Source organism: Ranitomeya imitator, chromosome 5 (genome assembly GCF_032444005.1).
Source record: "Ranitomeya imitator isolate aRanImi1 chromosome 5, aRanImi1.pri, whole genome shotgun sequence".
Taxonomy (NCBI): domain Eukaryota; kingdom Metazoa; phylum Chordata; class Amphibia; order Anura; family Dendrobatidae; genus Ranitomeya; species Ranitomeya imitator.
In genome coordinates this window covers 165,439,627-165,462,044 of record NC_091286.1, presented here as the reverse complement: position 1 = coordinate 165,462,044, position 22,418 = coordinate 165,439,627, and the positions used below count along the sequence as shown (strand labels likewise).

Below are 22,418 nucleotides of genomic sequence, written 5' to 3'. Positions count from 1 at the left end.
TGCACTGTACAGTAATATATACACAGTGCTGATTATAGATGGCACTATAGTGCACTGTACAGTAATATACACACAGTGCTGATTATAGATGGCACTATAGTGCACTGTACAGTAATATATACACAGTGCTGATAATAGATGGCACTATAGTGCACTGTACAGTTTTGGGCCAGGCATAGACTCTGTGGGGTAGGTCTCTACAGGACTGTGTCCCTGCTGCCCCATTATGACTGGTAAGAACACGGGGGTCCTGGCATTGGTCTCAGAGCTGCAGCTGAGCACTTATGATGTAAGAAAACCTCAAATGGTGGCACTTGGGGAATGTGGTGTTATTTCTGCTTGATTGCTGAGAAATGGGTCACTAATGTGAATGGGGGCAGGAGCTGGTGGGGCGGTGATGGAGGAGTTTCAGGCTGCCGCTCCCCTGTGCCACCATCCATTGCGGCGGCTGTGGGCGCTCGGGCGGTCACGTGACGCGGAGCTATATAATGCCTCATTACTGGGACCAGTGGTGCCGCTGTCAGGACTGGGAGTGAGTGCGCGGTGCTCAGTGCCCGGCGACAAGAGGCGGAGGCGGCGGCTGCAGGAGGCGGCTGCACATTTTACAGCTCACTGACCATTTGGCGATCCATCGAGAGGAGGGTTCGGCAAGTGGCTCCTTTGTGACATCTCTGGACAGATTGGGGGTCTGCTCATTTCCATCTCATTAGCTATGCAGACGACAGGCTCCATATAAAGAGGCAGCAGGGACGCCGCCAGCAGAGTCGCCGAGAGCGGAGCCCCACATTGGAGGGATTACAGCGCAGCCTGGTGGATTATTACCTGGATGGAGCCCGTGGTTTGGGGCGCAGGGTGCTGACCGTCCTCTCCATTCACAAGAACTGTCACTCCATGAGAGGACGGCTGTAGCGCGCAGAGAACACAGCGGACTGGTGTGCACCGTGCCTGCCGACCGTGCCTGCCTGGTGTGGACCGTGCCTGCCGACCGTGCCTGCCTGGTGTGCACCGTGCCTGCCGACCGTGCCTGCCTGGTGTGGACCGTGCCTGCCTGGTGTGGACCGTGCCTGCCTGGTGTGGACCGTGCCTGCCTGGTGTGGACCGTGCCTGCCTGGTGTGGACCGTGCCTGCCGACCGTGCCTGCCTGGTGTGGACCGTGCCTGCCTGGTGTGGACCGTGCCTGCCTGGTGTGGACCGTGCCTGCCGACCGTGCCTGCCTGGTGTGGACCGTGCCTGCCTGGTGTGGACCGTGCCTGCCTGGTGTGGACCGTGCCTGCCTGGTGTGGACCGTGCCCGCTCTCCACCTGCCTCCGGTACCGCGCACGGCGCCGACATGGGACCTCAGTCCGCGGTCATCCTCCTGATTGCGGCCGCGCTCCTGGGCCAGGTAAGGGCACGTAGTGGTGAGTGCAGGCTAGGAGGCACACAGGTGTGCGGGCTCCTGCATGGGTGAGCGGGCGGGTGTATGATGTACCTGCAGTAATGCCGGCGTTTGTCTGACCCGCAGGTCACTTGCTCCGGACTCTTTGAGCTGAAGCTGCAGGAGTTTGTCAATAAGAAGGGTCCTAGTGGGAACGTGAACTGCTGCCTCCGCGGCGGGACGGCCGCTCTCCAGGGGCTGCAGCAGTGCGAGTGCAGGACCTTCTTCAGGATCTGCCTGAAGCACTACCAGAGCAGCGTGTCCCCCGAGCCGCCCTGCACCTACGGCAGCGCCGTCACCCCCGTGCTGGGCTCCAACTCCTTCAGCGTCGCGGACACGGCCAGCGCGGAGCCCGGCTTCACCAACCCCATCCGCTTCGCCTTCGGATTCACCTGGCCTGTGAGTACATGTGTGTATGGAGCTAGGACGGTGTGCACCCTGTGTATAGTATGTGTGTGTGTGATATATATGGTGTACACACACTGTAAAGAGCTGTAGCTGTTCTATTAGGGTGTTGTGTACAGTGTGTGTGATATATATGGTGTACACATACTGTAAAGAGCCGTGGCTGTTTTATTAGGGCGGTGTGCACACTGTACAGTGTGTGATATATATGGTGTACACACTGTAAAGAGCTGTGGCTGTTCTATTAGGGTGCTGTGTACAGTGTGTGTGTGTGATATATATGGTGTACACACACTGTAAAGAGCTGTAGCTGTTCTATTAGGGCGGTGTGTACAGTGTGTGTGTGTGTGTGATATACTGTATATGGTGTACACACACTGTAAAGATCTGTAGCTGTTCTATTAGGGTGCTGTGTACAGTGTGTGTGTGTGTGTGATATACTGTATATGGTGTACACACACTGTAAAGATCTGTAGCTGTTCTATTAGGGTGCTGTGTACAGTGTGTGTGTGTGTGTGATATACTGTATATGGTGTACACACACTGTAAAGATCTGTAGCTGTTCTATTAGGGCAGTGTGCACATTGTGTACAGTGTGTGTGTGTGATATACGGTATATGGTGTACACACACTGTAAAGAGCTGTGGCTGTTCTATTAGGGCAGTGTGCACATTGTGTACAGTGTGTGTGTGTGTGTGATATATGGTGTACACACACTGTAAAGAGCTGTGGCTGTTCTATTAGGGCAGTGTACACACTGACACACTGTGTACAGTGTGTGTGATATATATGTATATGGTGTACACACACTGTAAAGAGCTGTGGCTGTTCTATTTGGGCAGTGTGCACACTGTGTACAGTATGTGTGATATATATGGTGTACACACACTGTAAAGAGCTGTGGCTGTTCTATTATTATTATTATTATTATTTATTATTATAGCGCCATTTATTCCATGGCGCTTTACATGTGAGGAGGGGTATACATAATAAAACAAGTACAATAATCTTGAAAAATACAAGTCACAACTGGTACAGGAGGAGAGAGGACCCTGCCCGCGAGGGCTCACAATCTACAAGGGATGGGTGAGGATACAGTAGGTGAGGGTAGAGCTGGCCGTGCAGCGGTTTGGTCAATCGGTGGTTACTGCAGGTTGTAGGCTTGTCGGAAGGGCAGTGGGCAGTGGGCAGTGTGCACACTGTGTACAGTGTGTGTGATATATATGGTGTACACACACTGTAAAGAGCTGTGGCTGTTCTATAATAAGTGTCACACACACACACGTGTATATATATATATATATATGGGCACTATCACCCCCAGTGGATCAGGAGGTGGCAGGAGGCAGCCTGGCTGCAGGGTGCGGCTGTAGGTGACATAAACCCCTGGATGAAGCTCTGAGATAAAGGCCTGGCAGCTGCCTGAGGGGAGGGGGCACTTCCAGGGTCTACATCTGTCTCCGCATCCTGGGGGGATACTAGTAGTCATGTAAGTGAAGGGCTGCGATTTGTATGAGAAAGGAGAAGTGTTATTTCTCAGAGGACAGTCTCTTTTTTTTTTATTTCCCCAAAGAAACAAGTGTGATGGTGTTGGAAATGCCACGGCCGTCCTCTCCGCCTCCTGTCTCAGGAGCGGCTGTATAATTGTCAGCACAGCGTGAAATTCCCAAAAGACTTCATTTTACAGCCGTCCCCCATGTGTGAAAGTGGCTAAATGAAGCGTGACGATTGATGACAACAGCCAGAAGCCCCCTTTACTGCATTTCTATATTAGATCACGCTAAAGGGGTTAATAAAGCTAAGTTGGTTTTATCTTACCCATCGGACATTGAGGGTAGGCGACAATGAAAAGGGTCGTTGGCGTTTTGTCAGTGAAGGGTTAAGTAGAGGAAGTGCGGGAGGGCCGGCAACTCCATGTTTCACCAACTGGATAATAAAACAAACAAACATAAAATGATAGGAAATAGCTATTAATAACAGAGTCCACCCATTTCCTTAGGAAAAGTGAAAACATGCAGCTCGCCAGCAGTAGGGTGGGGGATTCTGTGCGGGACCATAATACTGCTGTGCCACTAACTGTGCCCATTCTCCTCTGCACAGGGCACCTTCTCCCTCATCATCGAAGCCTTGCACGCGGATTCCACAGACGATCTGGGCACAGGTAAGTCCCGCTATCTGTATCCCATGGCAGTAATGCACCCAGGGGCGAGCTACCAGGGGGCAATTCACTTCACAGCTTCCAGGGCTTTGATCTCTAGGTTGGGTTCGGTTCCTGATATTCCTCCGGTGTCTTCTCCTTGTAGTGCGATTAGCACAGGATTGCCACTTATTAATAACACATCGCTGTTAGTCAGAAGGCCATTATTTCCGCTGTGTCAGATGGCATCATGCTGAAGGCAGTGGTCCCGTAACAGATCCTGCCAGCTGGTGTGGAGTGCGCTGGTCCTGATAAACGTTCTTCCTTTTGGCAGAGAACCCAGAGCGTCTGATCAGCCGTCTCACCACTCAGAGACATCTGACCGTGGGTGAAGAGTGGTCCCAGGACTTGCACAGCAGTGGCCGCACCGAGCTCAAATACTCCTACCGCTTTGTGTGCGATGAGTACTACTACGGGGAAGGCTGCTCGGACTACTGCCGGCCCAGGGATGACGCTTTTGGACACTTTTACTGTGGTGAAAAAGGAGAGAAGATCTGCAATCCCGGCTGGAAGGGACAGTACTGCACAGAGCGTAAGTCTACAGCAGGTGGATCCATGAGGGTTACACCAGATCTCTACTCGGCATTATGGCTAATGCAGCCTCCATTCTATTTTTTTTCCATTAAATCTTACATTTATTACTTGGAGTGCCCCATTAATCATGTTGATTAGCTCCTTTTTATTCTGTGTAATGGGGGTGTTCCACTCTGTTTTGTGCCTCCAGTGTCACATAGCTGTGTAAAATGTGCTCTGCCTGCTTAACAAGCTCGTCTTAAGCAAGAGAAGCAAGAAGGACCCCCTTCCCCCATCTCCTTTGTTAGGCTGGTGCCCCTCTTTCTGCTTAGAACTTTGCACCATTTATTTAAATGATAATAATAATGAAAAGTTTTCAGAGAAATCACACGCGTGCCATAGATTAGATCTCCCCATTGATTGGCCACAGGAGGAGCACCCCTGCGTGTGATTGGCTGGAGGGAGTGGGGTATTGTTGCAGGAGGGCAGCTGCTGGGAGAGAATAGACAATAGAGCAGCTGTCCTGTACTGGCACCCTGCACACCAGCTGTCCACTCTTATCTGCACACACTTGCTGGGATATTAAGGGGTGGTGCCATGTGTGTATAGAATTAGGGAAAGAAAAAAAGACTTCTGACCCTCACTTGGAGGAAAAAAAAAAGTGTGCAAAGGGGGAGGGGAGATGGGCCGTGAGCCCTCTTTTGTCTGTGTGTAAATGGCTTTTAGAGAGGGCTTGTTTACAAGTGACCAGTAATGCACTGGTTACTGGCCAGTTCACTAGAAAGGATTAGCCGGACTTGGTATAGAGCTGTGGTGTTTGTGCTGCAGATCTAATGCTTCCCACCTTCCTCTTCCAGCAATCTGTCTTCCTGGATGTGATGAGCACCATGGTTATTGTGAGAAGCCCGGGGAGTGCAAGTAAGTCATTTATTTCCCTATTTATTCAGAAAAGGCCAGGTGATGCATGCATTTTCTCACCACTTTTACTAATAGCATACTAAATACTCTGTTCTTCTCCTTACCAGATGCCGTGTCGGTTGGCAAGGCCGCTACTGCGATGAATGCATCCGCTATCCAGGTTGTCTACATGGCACATGCCAACAGCCATGGCAATGCAACTGCCAAGAAGGATGGGGCGGCCTGTTCTGTAATCAAGGTAGGCGACTGACCATAGCGTTGATGGATCACTAGTATTAACGCCTCTCTAATTAAAATGGTGGAAACGACCTCATTAATTAAATGCTTTTCCTCACTCTGCAGATCTTAACTACTGCACACACCACAAACCTTGCAAGAATGGAGCCACCTGCACTAACACAGGCCAAGGAAGCTACACGTGCTCCTGCCGTCCGGGCTACACGGGGTCCAGCTGCGAGATTGAGATCAATGAATGTGATGCCAACCCCTGCAAAAATGGAGGAAGCTGTACGGTACGGTCATTCCTGATCATTTCTTATTACTACTTTCATGCAGCAAATTATCCATAGCCATTAGCTCCAAGGCAATGGTGTAGTTCACACTTTCGTCCCTTTGTATGGTATACATTTTTAATTTGTTTTTTTTTTTTTTTTAATTTATTTAACAGGACCTAGAAAATAGCTATACCTGTACATGTCCACCAGGCTTCTATGGTAAAAACTGTGAGCTGAGTGCCATGACCTGTGCTGATGGACCATGCTTCAATGGAGGCAGATGCACCGATAACCCAGATGGCGGATACAGCTGCCTCTGCCCTTTCACATACTCCGGCTTCAATTGTGAAAAGAAAATTGATTATTGCAGTTCCAATCCCTGTGCCAATGGTAAGTTCCCACACCGAATGTGTCAGTGCTTATCAAGCCACAGATCTTAACTTTCATGTCAAAAAACATTTGTATAATGGAGAAAATTTAGATGCATATATATGTATATATTAAGGAAATGCGACTTAGATGTATCAGATCTTTAGAATACTGATGCAATGGTCATAGTAAAGATTATCTGCTGTATCATGCAGCAATGCATATCATATCTGCAGTAAATTGATTTTTAATTGAGCCCAGTGCCTATTCTCTAATTGATTGCTGTTTGGATGTATTACAGGAGCCCACTGTGAAGACCTTGGAAATGCCTACATATGCCAGTGCCAGGAAGGCTTCTCTGGTAGACACTGTGATGATAACTTGGATGACTGTGCTTCCTTCCCCTGCCAAAATGGCGCCACATGCCAGGATGGGATTAATGACTACTCTTGTACCTGCCCACCTGGGTACACTGGGAAGAATTGTAGCATGCCTGTCAGCAAATGCGAGCACAACCCATGCCACAATGGGGCAACATGCCATGAGAGAAACAACCGTTACGTGTGTGAATGTGCTCATGGCTATGGTGGACTTAACTGCCAGTTTTTGTTGCCTGAAAATACCATGGAAACCAATAAGTACGTAGAAAGGCCAAGTGGACAGTTTCCCTGGATTGCAGTGTGTGCTGGTATAATCCTGGTATTACTGCTGCTGCTAGGTTGTGCGGCTGTAGTTGTTTATGTGCGTCTTAGGACGCAGAGGAAGCATCCCTTGCCTTCGGCTACTCGTGGCGAGACCAAGACTATGAATAATTTGGCAACCTGCCACCGTGAAAAGGACATTTCTGTAAGCATCATAGGCACCACTCAGATTAAAAACACAAATAAGAAGGTAGACTTTCTCAGCGAAAGCAATAATGATAAAAATGGCTTCAAGACCCGATACCCTTCTGTGGATTACAATTTAGTATATGAGCTGAAGAGTGAGGACACTACCAAGGAGGAGCGAAGGCAATGTGAAGCCAAGTGCAGCTCAAATGACTCCGACTCAGAGGATCTACACTCATCACATTTAAGAAGGTGAATATCTTAGTGATTCCAACTTTGGAAAATTCCCAGCGTTGTCTCCACTTTTTATCCTAGTTCACGTCATCTAACCATGAGCTTTTTATCTGTTATCCACAGTAATTCTTCAGAAAAACGGAGACCAGACTCAAATTACTCCTCATCAAAAGACACAAAATATCAGTCGGTATACGTCATATCAGATGAGAAAGATGAATGCATCATAGCAACTGAGGTTAGTACGGCCGGTGTACATTAGTATGACAATGGTTTAGAAGAATACCGTGAGGACCGTTGCTAGGCTACTGTTGGGGTGTAGAAATTAGGCAGTCGGTAGACTCCTAGAAGGAAGGGGCTGCCTGGCTAGTATCAGGGTGCTGTACTTGTCGGGTACCTTTCATATTATGTAACGTGACAGAGTAAAGCTTGAGAGAGTCACTATTACAAAGTATCCATTTAAAATCAATGAAAGCCAAGAACCAATGTCTGAAGTACAGGAATCTCCATCAGGATCATCGTCAGCCAAGCTGTTACGGTCTAATATAGCCATGCAGACGGGGAGCTCGCCAGCGTATGACTAACTTTATCTTTCTATTTCCTATTACAGGTGTAATAAAGAGACTTTTCAACCCATTCTTGTCAGATATTCCGAGGTGACGCCCACATGAATGCTGCTGATAATTGAGGGAGGGACATCCCTTTGTTGACTGCTGCTGAGACACTAAATTCAGGCTGAGCTGGTTCTCTACTGAAATTAGAAAAATGACTGCAAAACCTAATGGACACCCCAAGCTAGTCTCTGTGTCCGGACACAAACTGTTGCACTGCCATTTCTGTTCTCCTCCATTCTTCATTGCACTACGGACAGTTGCTTTTTTAATAATTATAATACAGTAAATATATATATAAAAAATATAAATATATATTTAATGAATGGACTTCTACGTTCTTTGGAAGAAGAGTGCACTGCCTGAGGTGTATATTTTTAACTCTTATGAGCCACTCCGTTGCTAAACTACAGACACTGCCTGGCTTAGTCTTTTTTTTTATACTAAAAGGTGTTTTTAACTAGGTCAAAAAATGTGCGTTATTTTTTGAACTTGTAAGACTATTTTTACGATATTTGTAAAGCTCATGTATTTGTAATGGTAATTTTTATAATTTAAAGTTTGGTAAATATGTACAAAGGCACTTCAGGTCGATGTGACTATATTTTTTTGTATATATATGTATTTATGGAATATTGTGCAAATGGTATTTGATTTTTTCTACTGTTTTTTTTTGTTAATGAAGGAATTAATTTTTAAAGTATTTTTCCAAAATAAATAATATGAACGATAAATCTCAGGCTTTAATTGGAGGGAAGCGATTACCATTTGTACATACTAAAGACCCCCATACATATTAGATTAATGTCTGAGGGACACAAACAACTGATTGTCAAAAGAGATGTGGGCTGGGCATGTCCCCTGTGTAGTCCCATAGATAAGTCCTCGTCAGCCATATCTGGCTTTTTCATAGAGGAACTCCTGCTTATGGAAAAGCAGGCCGCGGTGGCTATTGGCCGAACCTTTGTTTTACCGACAGCCGACTGAAGCTGCTAAAGCTGTGAGAATGGCTCATTAATGGATTGTAAACTTAGGGTACCGTCACACAGTGGCATTTTGATCGCTTCGACGGCACGATTTGTGACGTTCCAGCGATATATCCGTGACGTTCCAGCGATCTCGCTGTGTCTGACACGCTCCTGCGATCAGGGACCCCGCTGAGAATCGTACGTCGTAGCAGATCGTTTGAAACTTTCTTTCGTCGTCTAGTGTCCCGCTGTGGCGGCATGATCGCATGGTGTAACAAAGGTGTGCACGATATTGTATACGATGTGCACATAGTAACCAACGGCTTCTACATCGCACATACGTCATGAAATTATCGCTCCAGCGTCGTACATTGCAAAGTGTGACAGCAGTCTACGACGCTGGAGCGATATTGTTACGATGCTGGAGCGTCACGGATCGTGCCGTCGTAGCGATCAAAATGCCACTGTGTGACGGTACCCTTAGTGTTTCCTAAGGCTGCCGTCACACTCGCAGTATTTGGTCAGTATTTTACATCAGTATTTGTAGCCAAAACCAGGAGTGGGTGATAAATACAGAAGTGGTGCATATGTTTCTATTATACTTTTCCTCTATTTGTGCCACTCCTGGTTTTGGCTGAGAAATACTGATGTAAAATACTGACTAAATACTGCTAGTGTGACCTCTCTCCAGCTCATTTAGTTCACTATGTGACATTGATGTTTTGTGACTCAGGACAATTACCTACAGGAGTCTTATTGCTACAGTCAGAATGAAATGGGTGGTCTGGTTTACAAAGTCTACTTTGGAAGGGAACGAGGGTAAGGCTACGTTCACATCCAGTATTAATCTGTTAGAACAGATCCAGCAGCAATCCATTGACAAGTATGTTGTGCAGACACAACTATTTTGTCCGGTTTAAAAAAAAAACTGATTTTGTCTGGATCTGTTTTTTTTTAAACATTGAATTCTATGGAAAATCGATCTGATGATTAGCCATCCATTTGAAACTGACCCAGTAAGCAAAAAAACAGATCATTTTCAAATGAACGAAAGCAAATGGCTATTTAACAGATACATTTTCCATAGACTTCAATTGTAAAAAATGGATCCAGTTGGAATCAATTTTTTTATACGGACTAAAGTTGTCTGCACAACTCTTTGTCAAAGGATTGCTGCTGGATCTGTTCTAACAGGTGATAACTGGACATGTGAACATAGCCTTAGAGTCCATTTACATGAACTGATCCGTGAGACTGCAGATTGGTAGCTATTTACTGATTGGCGGTCATTTCCTGGGCAGAATGCGCTAAAGGATGCGAACTGAAAGGCCTGTAATAGATGGTTCAATGTGCATTGGCTGGCATTGTTTCCCACAGTGTGGGTCCTGGGTACCAGAATAGAACAAAAAGCACCTCTAGGACCTGCCATGTGCCTGCATCACACAGAGGCAATGCTTCATTTTCCATGTGATGGCGCTGTAGGGGAATGTACTCTATGCCAGTTTACTCAGCAGATCATAGCTGATTACTTGGGGTTCTAACAACAGTACACTGTCATCAGCGCGATTTATTGTTGGGAGTACCCTACTAAGCAAAAAAGGATCAATTGAGGTGGACAACCATTGACATTTTGCCCCAGAATCTGTGAAGGCGCTTGCTTTATTATATACAGCCGCTGAATAACGTATTTAATGGTAAATGGAAATGATCGCAGCACTCCGGAAAGTTTCTCTTGTTTATTATGCAAACGCTGCTTATAGCCCTAAATGTGACACAATCTAGAGCAAAGTTCTCCTTAGGGAGAAGAATTTAGTTTGTTGCTACAATATCTTTGAGGTTGATCGTTGACTGTCTTTATGAACAACGATTAGGAAAAGTAGTTTTATGACACAAAACCATCTACAGTGATGAAATTGTGGAATTTATTTTCAGGAACTGTAATTATTGTGCATTGCATGAATGCAATGAAAATCATGATGTGAGAAGTTAGAGCCTACCATAGGTCTCAGAGGAATATGAGGAAGTCGTCTGCATTGCCATAGTGATTTTCACCGGCCCTAACATACACGTGCTTAACTTGATTTTTTATAGGAATATCACTAACATTAATTATTCCACATCAAAGGTTTTTTTTACCAATTCTTAACTAAGATGTATTTAAAAGTCCATGAAGTATTGTCCCTCCGCAAGGAGAAACGATACTTCTTGGATAACGGTCGGACTTTGCACTGATGAGGGGCAGTACCCCAAAATACAGTGTCTGCAAATTGAGATTCGGGTTTGGCTACTATCCTAAGTCATGTGCCAAGGCTCGTTAAAGGGTCAACATTGACTTGAAGGATTGCTACCTTCCAATAGGTGTCACTAGAGTTCTAGTTCTCTTCCTCTCTGAAGAGACAATTTGCATAATTGGGAAAAAAAGAAATGCTGGGTTTAAGAAATCACACCACAATTGTAACTAAACTGAAATCAAATCCAACCATGTAAGTAAAGCATAGTTATGTATCCACTTTCTGCTTTTAGGGGTAATATCAAATTTAGAAGTTATCCTCTATCCATGAGATTAGGAATAACTTCCCAATCGGTGAGGGTCCATTGTTCCTGAGAACCAGGGCTGTTAAGAGCCCCACGTGAATGGAGTGGTGGCCAATGATGTGCAGTGCACTCTTCATTGTTAATGAGACCACATTGATATGCTTGACTTGTCTTCTGCACTCCTGTAAGAATGAATGGAGTGGCAGGAGGCATGATAAACCACCAGTGCCACGCCATTCATACGGGGGTCTTCAGAGCCTTGGTTCTCAGGATCTCTGCTAAAACATAATAAACACTTTGTAATAAGCATGGCACATTTTTATCTTTCTCTGAGGAACTAAATGGAAATAAAATCTAAGACTACTAAGAGAATCAGTACACGCCACAATTTGCAAGTGTTTCTCATATTTATCATAAGAATGTGGCCTGAACTACTGTTCCTCTGGAGTAGATGCCAAAACCTGTCAGGTTTTCTATGCAGGAATTTATGTTTAGTTGTATGTTTATTAACAGAAGCTTTCAAGGCACCTGCTCAAAGGATTGCCCAGATACTGGAAATATACTCTACTAGATGGCAGCCCGATTCTAAAGAATCGGGAGTCTAGAATCCATATATACTTTATTTATTCAAATGTAAGAATAATACAATTAATAAATAATAGTAAGAAAGAACAAAAATAATAGGCAGTATATGGAGAAAACACCAAACAAAAGTTCAAAATTGGTGTGAAAATGTCACTGAACCACTTCACAACTAAATATATATAGTTTTGGTAAATGGTATTATCATTTTTTTGACGAAATTCGGCAGGAGCTTGAAGAGCAACGTCACTGGGCCCGCCTCCACGCAGTAGAAACTTGCTGTGAGGTAAAAATTCAAAAATCACACAAAAATGGCGGGCGGAGTGTGTCACAGTACGGCACGTTTCTGATTGGTCACTCGCAGCAGGCGGCAACCAATCAGACACTGGACACTGTTGACGTCACTTATCTCCGGACATTAGCTCCGGACAGGAAGTTGGCACAAATTGCAGGAAGTAGTATTCTAGGCAATTATATATTAGATTAATATTTTTTGATGTTCCTATATATTTAGATTCATTTTTTATGCTCACTTATCATATTCCACAAAACTTTACAAACATCATCATCTGTGTCCCCTGATAAGGCTCACAATCTAAATTCCCTATCAGTATGTCTTTGTAGCGTGGTAGGAAACCGGAGAACCCAGAGGAAACCCACGCAAACATGGGGAGAACATACAAACTCCTTGCCGATGTTGTCCTTGATGAGATTTCAACCAAGGACCCCAGTGCTGTAAAGCAACAGTGCTAACCACTGAGCCACCATGCTGCCCCTACACATAGATACTATTTCTGTAGGCTGAGAGTGGCTGCTAGACACAAACGGTTGCTTGTTAAAATCTTGCTCTCCCTATTCACATAATATTGATGGTGGGTCCTTCGTAATAGGTGAGATCTGCTGACAAATATCAAATGTCTGCATCCAGTTAAAGGATTAGCCTCTGGTAGACACCTCCTGTCTATGTGCTCAATTAGTGTATAAAGAAGAGTCCCCCAATCATGACCCCAAGGGAGAATTGCTGTAATAAGCCCATTGTCATGGATGATACAAACCAAACAACCTATTTAACAAGAATGATACAAAAGAGTGGTCTTCTGCATGTAAGGCACCAAAGATCTTCAGATTAAGGTACCGTCACATTTAGCGACTTTAGAACGATAGCGATCCGTGACGTTGCAGCGTCCTGGATAGCGATATCGTTGTGTTTGACACGCAGCAGCGATCAGGATCCTGCTGTGACATCGCTGGTCGTTGCTGAAAGTCCAGAACTTTATTTCGTCGCTGGATCACCCGCTGACATCGCTGAATCGGCGTGTGTGACGCTGATCCAGCAATGTCTTCACTGGTAACCAGGGTAAACATCGGGTTACTAAGCGCAGGGCCGCGCTTAGTAACCCGATGTTCACCCTGGTTACCATTGTAAAAGTAAAAAAAAAAAACACTACATACTTACATTCCTGTCACGTTCCCCAGCGTCAGCTTCCCTGCGTCCCCCAGTGTCAGCGCCGGCCGGCCGTAAAGCAGAGCACAGCGGTGATGTCACCGCTCTGCTTTCCGGCCGGCGCTTACACAGTGCAGGGAAGCTGAAGCCGGGGGACGTGACAGGAATGTAAGTATGTAGTGTTTTTTTTTTTACTTTTACAATGGTAACCAGGGTAAACATCGGGTAAGGCTACGTTCAGACTAGCGTTGTGCGCCGCTGCGTCGGCGACGCGACGCACAACGCACCGAAAAACGCGGCAAAACGCACGCAAAAACGCTGCGTTTTGTGACGCGTGCGTCGATTTTTGCCGAAAATCGGACGCAAGAAAAATGCAACTTGTTGCGTTTTCTTGGTCCGACGCGGCAAAAAAGACGCACGCATCGCAAAACGCAACAAGCAAAAACGCATGCGTCCCCCATGTTAAACATAGGGGCGCATGACGCGTGCGTCGCCGCTGCGTCGCCCGACGCGGCGCCGACGCAGACTAGCACAACGCTAGTCTGAACGTAGCCTTACTAAGCGCGGCCCTGCGCTTAGTAACCCGATGTTTACCCTGGTTGCCCGGGGACTTCGGCATCGTTGGTCGCTGGAGAGCTGTCTGTGTGACAGCTCTCCAGCGACCAAACAGCGACGCTGCAGCGATCGGCATCGTTCTCTATATCGCTGCAGCGTCGCTAAATGTGACGGTACCTTTAGCCCTATAGTCTGCCACTGACATTGCTGGTATTTTGGGTAGAGGAAAAGAGATGTTCTTCTGTATGAAATTATATAATATTACTACTTTATCAGGCAGACATTACTTTTTGACTAAGAACACTTGGCAAGCACACTACACTATCTTTGAAGCACAACTTTGGCAGAGACATGACTGGTAGATGATTTATGAATGAAAACAATATCCATAACAGCGCCACACTACTCAGAAGCAAACAAACACATGAGACGTACAATTAGCCCTGCGAACATTCCAAGACGGCTTCATTCTGACAGCTGCGCTGGTTGAAGTTACAGTCAGAATTAGGAGGAAAGGTGCTAGTGAGACCCATGGGGGGAGGAGTAATTTGAATATAAACAAATGGTAATTAGCAATAAATGGTCACTGAAAGGACTAATTTTAGTTATTCATGCAAGTCATAATATTAAAACTTATATAACTCATTATGTTCCATTAAATCAACATTCCCATTAAAAATAATATTTCCTTTTGATAAATGGTTCTGAAAAAATAACCTACTGAAATTTACCATCGATGACTGTTAGCCTGTTCTTTTACTAAATTATTATAAAACTTTCATAGAAATGGGCAGAGTTACAAATACAATATTTAGCCAAGATGGTAGGAAGACATGTCAAATTTGGTTAATTTTGGATGATAAATTTAGCACTTTTGTGCTGTTTGTTGGTCCCCTTAGGGCTTATGTCCGAACACCCACAAAACAGGATTTGGGTGTGTGCGCCAACAGAGCCCATAGACTAATGGTGCTGGCAGAGCGAGCATGTTCTCTGTCGTGCATCATTTTTGGGCATGTGCACCTACTGGAGGCAGATCCTCAGACATAGACTGCATCGGGGTGTTTGTATCTACTAAGCGTACATGCCTGAAAATGATGCACGACAGAGCACATGTTCACTCTGTCAGCACCATGATAGTCTATGACCCCATCAGCGCATATTCCAATTTTTGCAGGGGGTTCAGATGTAAACCCCTACTGGATAATGGAACAGGTGACAAAACGCAATGTGAAAGTACCCTAAGCCAAATGAGGTTGAAAACAAAATAGGTCAAAAACTTGATGCAATATTATGAGCTAAAATAAACCATATTGTGGCAAACTATTCAACATGGTCTTTAGGCACTAATACATCTGTCCCAGAGTTTTGGGAAAGACTGCAGTCTCTTGAACCAGAAGTAGTTCAAAATGAATGGGAAACATAAAAGAAAGGCTAATACAACAGGAAAAGACTTTCTTGCTAACTGGACCCCACAGACTCAGTAGTGTTTGTCCTAAAAACTCTGAAATTAGCCATTTAGAGATTAGTAGCTGTGAAGTCAAAGTTTCTAAAGAGTAGTTCTTGGCTATAAAACTGTATTTGCCTTTAATTTTGTTAATTTCATTGAGCCAAATGAAGGTTTTATAGGTATAAATCTGACACACGGCAACAACATTTCTTGGGAACATCTCTATAATATAAGTTGTCTGGAGGACGCATACGACTGAACACAGAGTGTCTTCTGCTCGGTATCGCGGAGCATCTGTACAGGACCGGTGGAAGCAGCTGTAAAACCTCCTGTCAAAAGAATGGAACCTACACAATGTAGATTTGTGAATCTTCTCGTTAATTATTTTATCTGTTGCTTCCTCTTCTGCTTTTGACTTTGAACAACTGTTGAAACATATATTCTTTATCCTCTTTTGGAATTTAGAAATTCCTGAGATGGATTAGAAAACACCTAGTTAGAAAATATGCTACTTTTGCCAGGTTGGGTTCATAATATCACCAGTCAAACACATGGGCTAATTCTGTCCACTTAATCGTAAAGGAATGATGATGGTGGCTAGCAATTCAAAGTACTTATGTAGCAGATTACAGAAAGTGAGTGCTAATCCTGTGATCTGTCCTTGCAGGATAATTCTATCACATAAACTTTTATCTCCTGTTTGTGCTTTTTTTGTTTACCTTGTAAAGTTATTTATTTTTTTTTTAATTTCTCTGCAGTATTAAATTATCCTCCTCTGTGTTGATTACCCTGCAGAGTTTAGTATCATCTCAGGTACCTACACAGTGCATTAGGCATTATAAAAAAGAATTGTACTTATTTTGCATAGATTGAAACCTTAGTGGTGCATGTTTCCCTAAAGTCTGAATATCTTCCAAATAGCTGTTTTTCAAATGGGTTTGTCAGCAGAAAAGTTTTGTTAGAATTGCGGAGAATTTGTCAAAATAGGAGATAAGAAGAACACATTTATGTTGAATGTTATAAGTTTCCAAAAGTTTCATTCCAGATTTGAACAATTTGCAATTCGATTTGCGCAATTCACCAAATGAATTATCTCCTCCGTTTGACACATTGCATAAGATGGCATGAGTGATAGAAGTCTTACGTGACTGCAAGCTCAACTGTGCAGGCTTCCTGATAATGTCTTGCAGCTATGATATCCCATGGTATAGAACAGCCAATCAGGAGAAACTGTCATATCCTGTGTAAAAGCTTAGGTAAGGAATAAGAAGCAATTTTAGGGTGATTTAGTAAAGTGAGAGGATGTCAGAGCTCACAGCTCAACAATAGAAATAGGAAGAAAAAGCACTAAAACATTGGACAAAAAATCCAGTCAGTAATTCCCACCTACCTGAGTTCCATTTTTCTATGCTCGTCTCTGGCTGTAGAAAGCTAGATCTGTCAATCAAAGACAGGGTGGGTGGATATAGAATGAAAACAGTCATGTAGTTAAATGTTTGGCCCCACCGTGAACCACCAAACGCGTGTACTTAGTTTGATCAGTCATTCTGTACTGGCAGGCTCCCTTTAATGCAGTAGAAAAAAACACCAAACTACAGAAAAAAATGATGATGTGCCTTGCCAGTCATAAGCAATTGTACTGAGATTTTCATTTCTTGTGTCATTTCTTTCAGTGAATGAGGGAATCATTGTTTTTTTTAAATACAAAAGAAAATTCCCTAAAATACAGACATTTAACTGCAACTGTTTATTTAACAATATATGCAAGTTGCAAACAACTTTTTATTCCACATTTATTTTTCTCTAGCCAGTTATTAAATCCGTAGACGACAGTCCTACACCACACCCTCCTTGCAGGTGCTGTCTATTTGGACATGTACCTACCCAAAATGTCTTATATTGGGCGGCACGGTGGCGCAGTGGTTAGCACTGCAGCCTTGCAGCGCTGGAGTCCTGGGTTCTAATCCCACCAAGGACAATATCTGCAAAGAGTTTGCATGTTCTCTCCGTGTTTGCGTGGGTTTCCTCCCACATTCCAAAGACATACTGATAGGGAATATAGATTGTGAGCCCCATCGGGGACAGCAATGATAATGTGTGCAAAATGTAAAGCGCTGTGGAATATGTTAGCGCCATGTAAAAATAAATATTATTATTGCGTCAATTTTGGGAAATGAGTTGCATTTTGTTTTTGTTTGCATTTTTGCCATCCCAAAAAATTTTTTTTTCAGAAATTGTAAAAATGTAAAGAATTAATGATTACATTTTCTTAAAAAATATTATCATTTGTTTATAATTTAGTAAAATATGAAAAATAATTTGAAAAGTTTTGGAATTTCCACTTTGAAACACTAGGGGGAGCAGCTGCTGAAATTTCAGAAAAACCTAGTGTACAACTAGCTCACATTACAGCACTGCAGTAATTATGGGCGGAGTCTGCTGACATATGCGATGTCTCCTCTCCTCCCCTTCTGGGTGTTTGCTAAGGGATTAGAGAGGATGATATTCAGGAACCCAGTGAGCAGCCATTTTGTTGGTGACTGCAGAGTATGGCTGCCGTCACACTAGCAGTATTTGGTCAGTATTTTACCTCAGTATTTGTAAGCCAAAACCAGGAGTGGAACAATTAGAGGAAAAGTATAATAGAAACATATGCACCTCTTCTGCATTTATCACCCACTCCTGGTTTTAGCTACAACTACTGAGGTAAAATACTGACCAAATACTGATAGTGGACGGCAGCCTTAGGCTACTTTCACACTAGCGTTGTTGGCTGTACGTTGCAATGCGTCGTTCAGGAGAAAAAACACATCCTGCAAAGTTGTCTGCAGGATGCGTTTTTTCCCCATAGACTAACATTACCGACATATTGCCACACGTCGTAACTGTCGTGCGACGGTTGCGTCATGTTTTGGTGGACCTCCGCCACAAAAAAAGTTACATGTAACGTTTGTTTGTGCGTCGAGTCCGCCATTTTCGACCGCGCATGCACAGCAGAAACTCCGCCCCATCCTCCCCAGACCTTACAATGGGGCAGCGGAAGCGTCGTAAGACTGCTTCTGCTGCCCACGTCGGACATTTCTTTCACAGCATAGGTCGGTACATCAGCCCGACACACTGCGACGGGCCCGTACCGACACTAGTGTGAAAGCAGCCTTATACTGACAAGTAGACGGTCACCGAGGATGGCAGGCAGCAAGGATTCTGGGAGATATGTGGTGGAGGGAGCAGGGTGACAGCAGCACAGAGTATTTCAGGAGAGCAGTGTGCTGGTCTATAGGGGCCCCCTGTTTGGTGCACGGAGCAGCCAGGGATTGTACATAGAGCGCTGTCTTTTATACACATGGATGGACCGTCTGCTTCACAGAAATCCAGGAAACATTTCTGCGGATTGATGGCCTGGTCTGATCCAAACTTTGCATGCAAAGACCCCATTCCCCTCCTCAGATCCTGTCTTCCCCATCCTGTCCTGGCAATATGTGAAAGCGAGGCGACAGGCGCAGTCCGGGGTGACGCTGGGAAGGAAATGTAGCCATATAGTAACAATAAAAATGAGACGCCTCTCTTCAGCTGCCTCACCAGCCCTGACTGCACCTAACTGGAGGTCATGCTGCCCCCTCTATTACCCCAGACCCGCGTGCAGGTGCTCAGCCAGAACCACCATAGAATGGGTCCGCTTTCTGAAGATAATACTGCCATAGTGTTCTCACATAATACCGCCATATAGATCACACACAATACCACCATATAGATCACACATAATACCGCCAGTGTTCTCACATACCGCCATATAGATCACACATAATACTGCCATAGTGTTCTCACATAATACCGCCATATACATCACACATAATACTGCCATAGTGTTCTCACATAATACCGCCATATAGATCACACATAATACTGCCATAGTGTTCTCACATACCGCCATATAGATCACACATAATACTGCCATAGTGTTCTCACATAATACCGCCATATAGATCACACATAATGCTGCCAGTGTTCTCACATAATACCGCCATATAGATCACACACAATACCACCATATAATTCTCACAATACTGATCAAGCATAATACCACCATACAGATCACATAATACCATCATATAGATCTCACGCAATGCCATAATACAGCATGACGCCCGCAGCTCCTGTTATCGCACGCATTGAGTTGTGTGTGCAATGGGGAAAGATATTCAGGGGGGAGAGGAGTGCATAGGAGAGGATTAGATACACGGTTCACCAGACAGTATCACACAGGAGAGGATTAGATACACGGCTCAGCATAATATCACACAGTATAGGATTAGATACACGGCTCAGCAGACAGTATCACACAGGAGAGGATTAGATACACGGCTCAGCATAATATCACACAGGAGAGGATTAGATACACGGCTCAGCAGACAGTATCACACAGGAGAGGATTAGATACACGGCTCAGCAGACAGTATCACACAGGAGAGGATTAGATACACGGCTCAGCAGACAGTATCACACAGGAGAAGATTAGATACACGGCTCAGCATAATATCACACAGTATAGGATTAGATGCATGGCTCAGCAGAGAGTATCACACAGGAGAGGATTAGATGCATGGCTCAGCATAGCATCACACATGAGAGGATTAGATACAGGGGCCAGCAGACGGTATTACACAGGAGAGGATTAGATACATGGCTCAGCATAGTATAGTGAGAGATGCACGGTCTGATGTCCTGTGAGGAGCTGCAGTGAGAGGTCGTGCAGCACAGAGCCTCCCCCATCCCTCTCTGTTACCTCTCTGCAGCTCCTGATAGAGGACATCAGATGGCAGCACTCCTTCACCCTCTCTAGGGATTACAGCCACACACCAGGCAGCAGAGGACAGGGAACGGCCGCTGACAGTGTGAGGGGAGACAGATGGAGCTGCCCCTCCAACAGCACGGCTCTCAGTCACAGTGGAGCTCACAGGTACACTCCACTGTGGCTGAAGCAAGATGGCGCCGATCTCCTGCCTCTGCTGTGATGTGGAGACAGCCCAGGGGGCGTGGCCACATCACAGCACAATGATAGCTATGGGGTCGGCTCCCAACTGCAGCCTCCTATGTCCAGGGCTGCCGTATTTTGCACAGTGTAAGGCCGGTGTCACACACAGCGTAAAACAATACGGTCCGTATATTACGGCCGTAATACGCTGAAAGGTCCCCAAAATAGTGGTCCGTAGCTCCTCCGTAGGCAGGGCGTGTCAGCGTTTTTTGCGCATGGCATCCTCCGTATGTAATCCGTATGGCATCCGTACTGCGTGTTTTTCTCGCAGGCTTGCAAAACCAACATACCGCTATAGAAGGGATCCATGTGTCACAAAAAAATATATATATATATATATATATATATATATACTGTCTATATATATATATATATATGTATATATATATATATGTCAGTAGACACATATATATATATATATTAATATTTCTTCCAGCACGAGATAGCTTTAAAGCCGGTAATTCAATTACCGGCTTTTGCTCTCTCCTTCCTAAACCCGACATGATTTGAGACATGGTTTACATACAGTAAACCATGTCATATCCCCCTTTTTTTTGCATATTCCACACTACTAATGTTAGTAGTGTGTATATGCAAAATTTGGCCGTTCTATCTACTAAATTAAAGGGTTAAATGGCGGAAAAAATTGGTAAGGATATTGTTGGTTTATTATGTTATTTTTGTTACAGAACGAGGGTCTTCAGTGATTGGATTGGGCGTTGAATAAAATATTACAACAACCTTTGTTTTTATTTCATCAAAATAATTTTTAATAATGTGTTTGTGTGTTTTTTTAACCCTTTACTAGTATTGGATTAATAATGGATAGGTGTCATAATTGACGCCTCTCCATTATTAATTTGGCTTAATGTCACCTTACAATAGCAAGGTGGCATTAACCCTTCATTACCCCATATCCCACCGCTACACGGGAATGGGAAGAGAGTGGCCAAGTGCCAGAATAGGCGCATCTTCCAGATGTGCCTTTTCTGGGGTGGCTGGGGGCAGGTGTTTTTAGCCAAGGGGGGGACAATAACCATGGACCCTCTCCAGGCTATTAATATCTGCCCTCAGTCACTGGCTTTACTACTCTGGCGGAGAAAATTGCGCGGGAGCCCACGCCAATTTCCTCCGCCATTTAACCCTTTAATTTAGTAGATAGAACGGCCAAATTTTGCACATACACGCTACTAACATTAGTAGTGTGGATTATGCAAAAAAAAGGGGGGATATGACATGGTTTACTGTATGTAAACCATGTCTCAAATCATGTCGGGTTTAGGAAGGAGAGAGCAAAAGCCGGTAATTGAATTATCGGCTTTAAAGCTATCTCGCGCTGGAAGAAATATTAATATATATATATATATATATTATATATATATATGTGTTTCACTGACATATATATATTCTATGTGTACACATTTATTCTACCTATTCTTCTGTAAGCTGTCAGTGTGATTTTACTGTACACCGCACTGAATTACCGGCTTTTCTCTCTAACACCGCTGCGTATTTCTCGCAAGTCACACTGCTGGTCCGTGTGTGATCCGTATTTTTCAGGCTTCCATAGACTTTCATTGGCGTATTTTTTGCGCAATACGGTGACAAACGCAGCATGCTGCGATTTTCTACGGCCGTAGAAAGCCGTATAATACGGATCAGTAAAATACGGCAGATAGGAGCAGGGGCATAGAGAATAATTGTGCCGTTTGTTTTGCGAGTTTTACGGACGTATTTTCTGCGCTCATACGTCCGTAAAACTCGCAAGTGTGACGGCGGCCTAAGTGTCGTGCTGGGACTCTTACACTGCTGCAAAGCAAAATGGCGGCGCCCAGTGGCTGCAAAAATAATTAATAATAAAAAATATATT

General features: G+C 44.5%; 1 protein-coding gene across 1 annotated transcript; it reads left to right on the top strand.

The window, feature by feature from the left end:
• The first annotated feature begins 513 nt into the window (after positions 1-513).
• DLL1 (delta like canonical Notch ligand 1) lies at positions 514-8,719 on the top strand. The gene is made up of 11 exons (XM_069769277.1): positions 514-1,384; positions 1,505-1,816; positions 3,923-3,983; positions 4,294-4,551; positions 5,390-5,450; positions 5,558-5,688; positions 5,793-5,962; positions 6,118-6,334; positions 6,615-7,392; positions 7,498-7,612; positions 7,985-8,719. The coding sequence occupies exons 1-11, from the start codon at positions 1,331-1,333 to the stop codon at positions 7,988-7,990; spliced, it is 2,163 nt and encodes a 720-aa protein (XP_069625378.1). The 5' UTR covers positions 514-1,330; the 3' UTR covers positions 7,991-8,719.
• Positions 8,720-22,418: the final 13,699 nt, after the last annotated feature.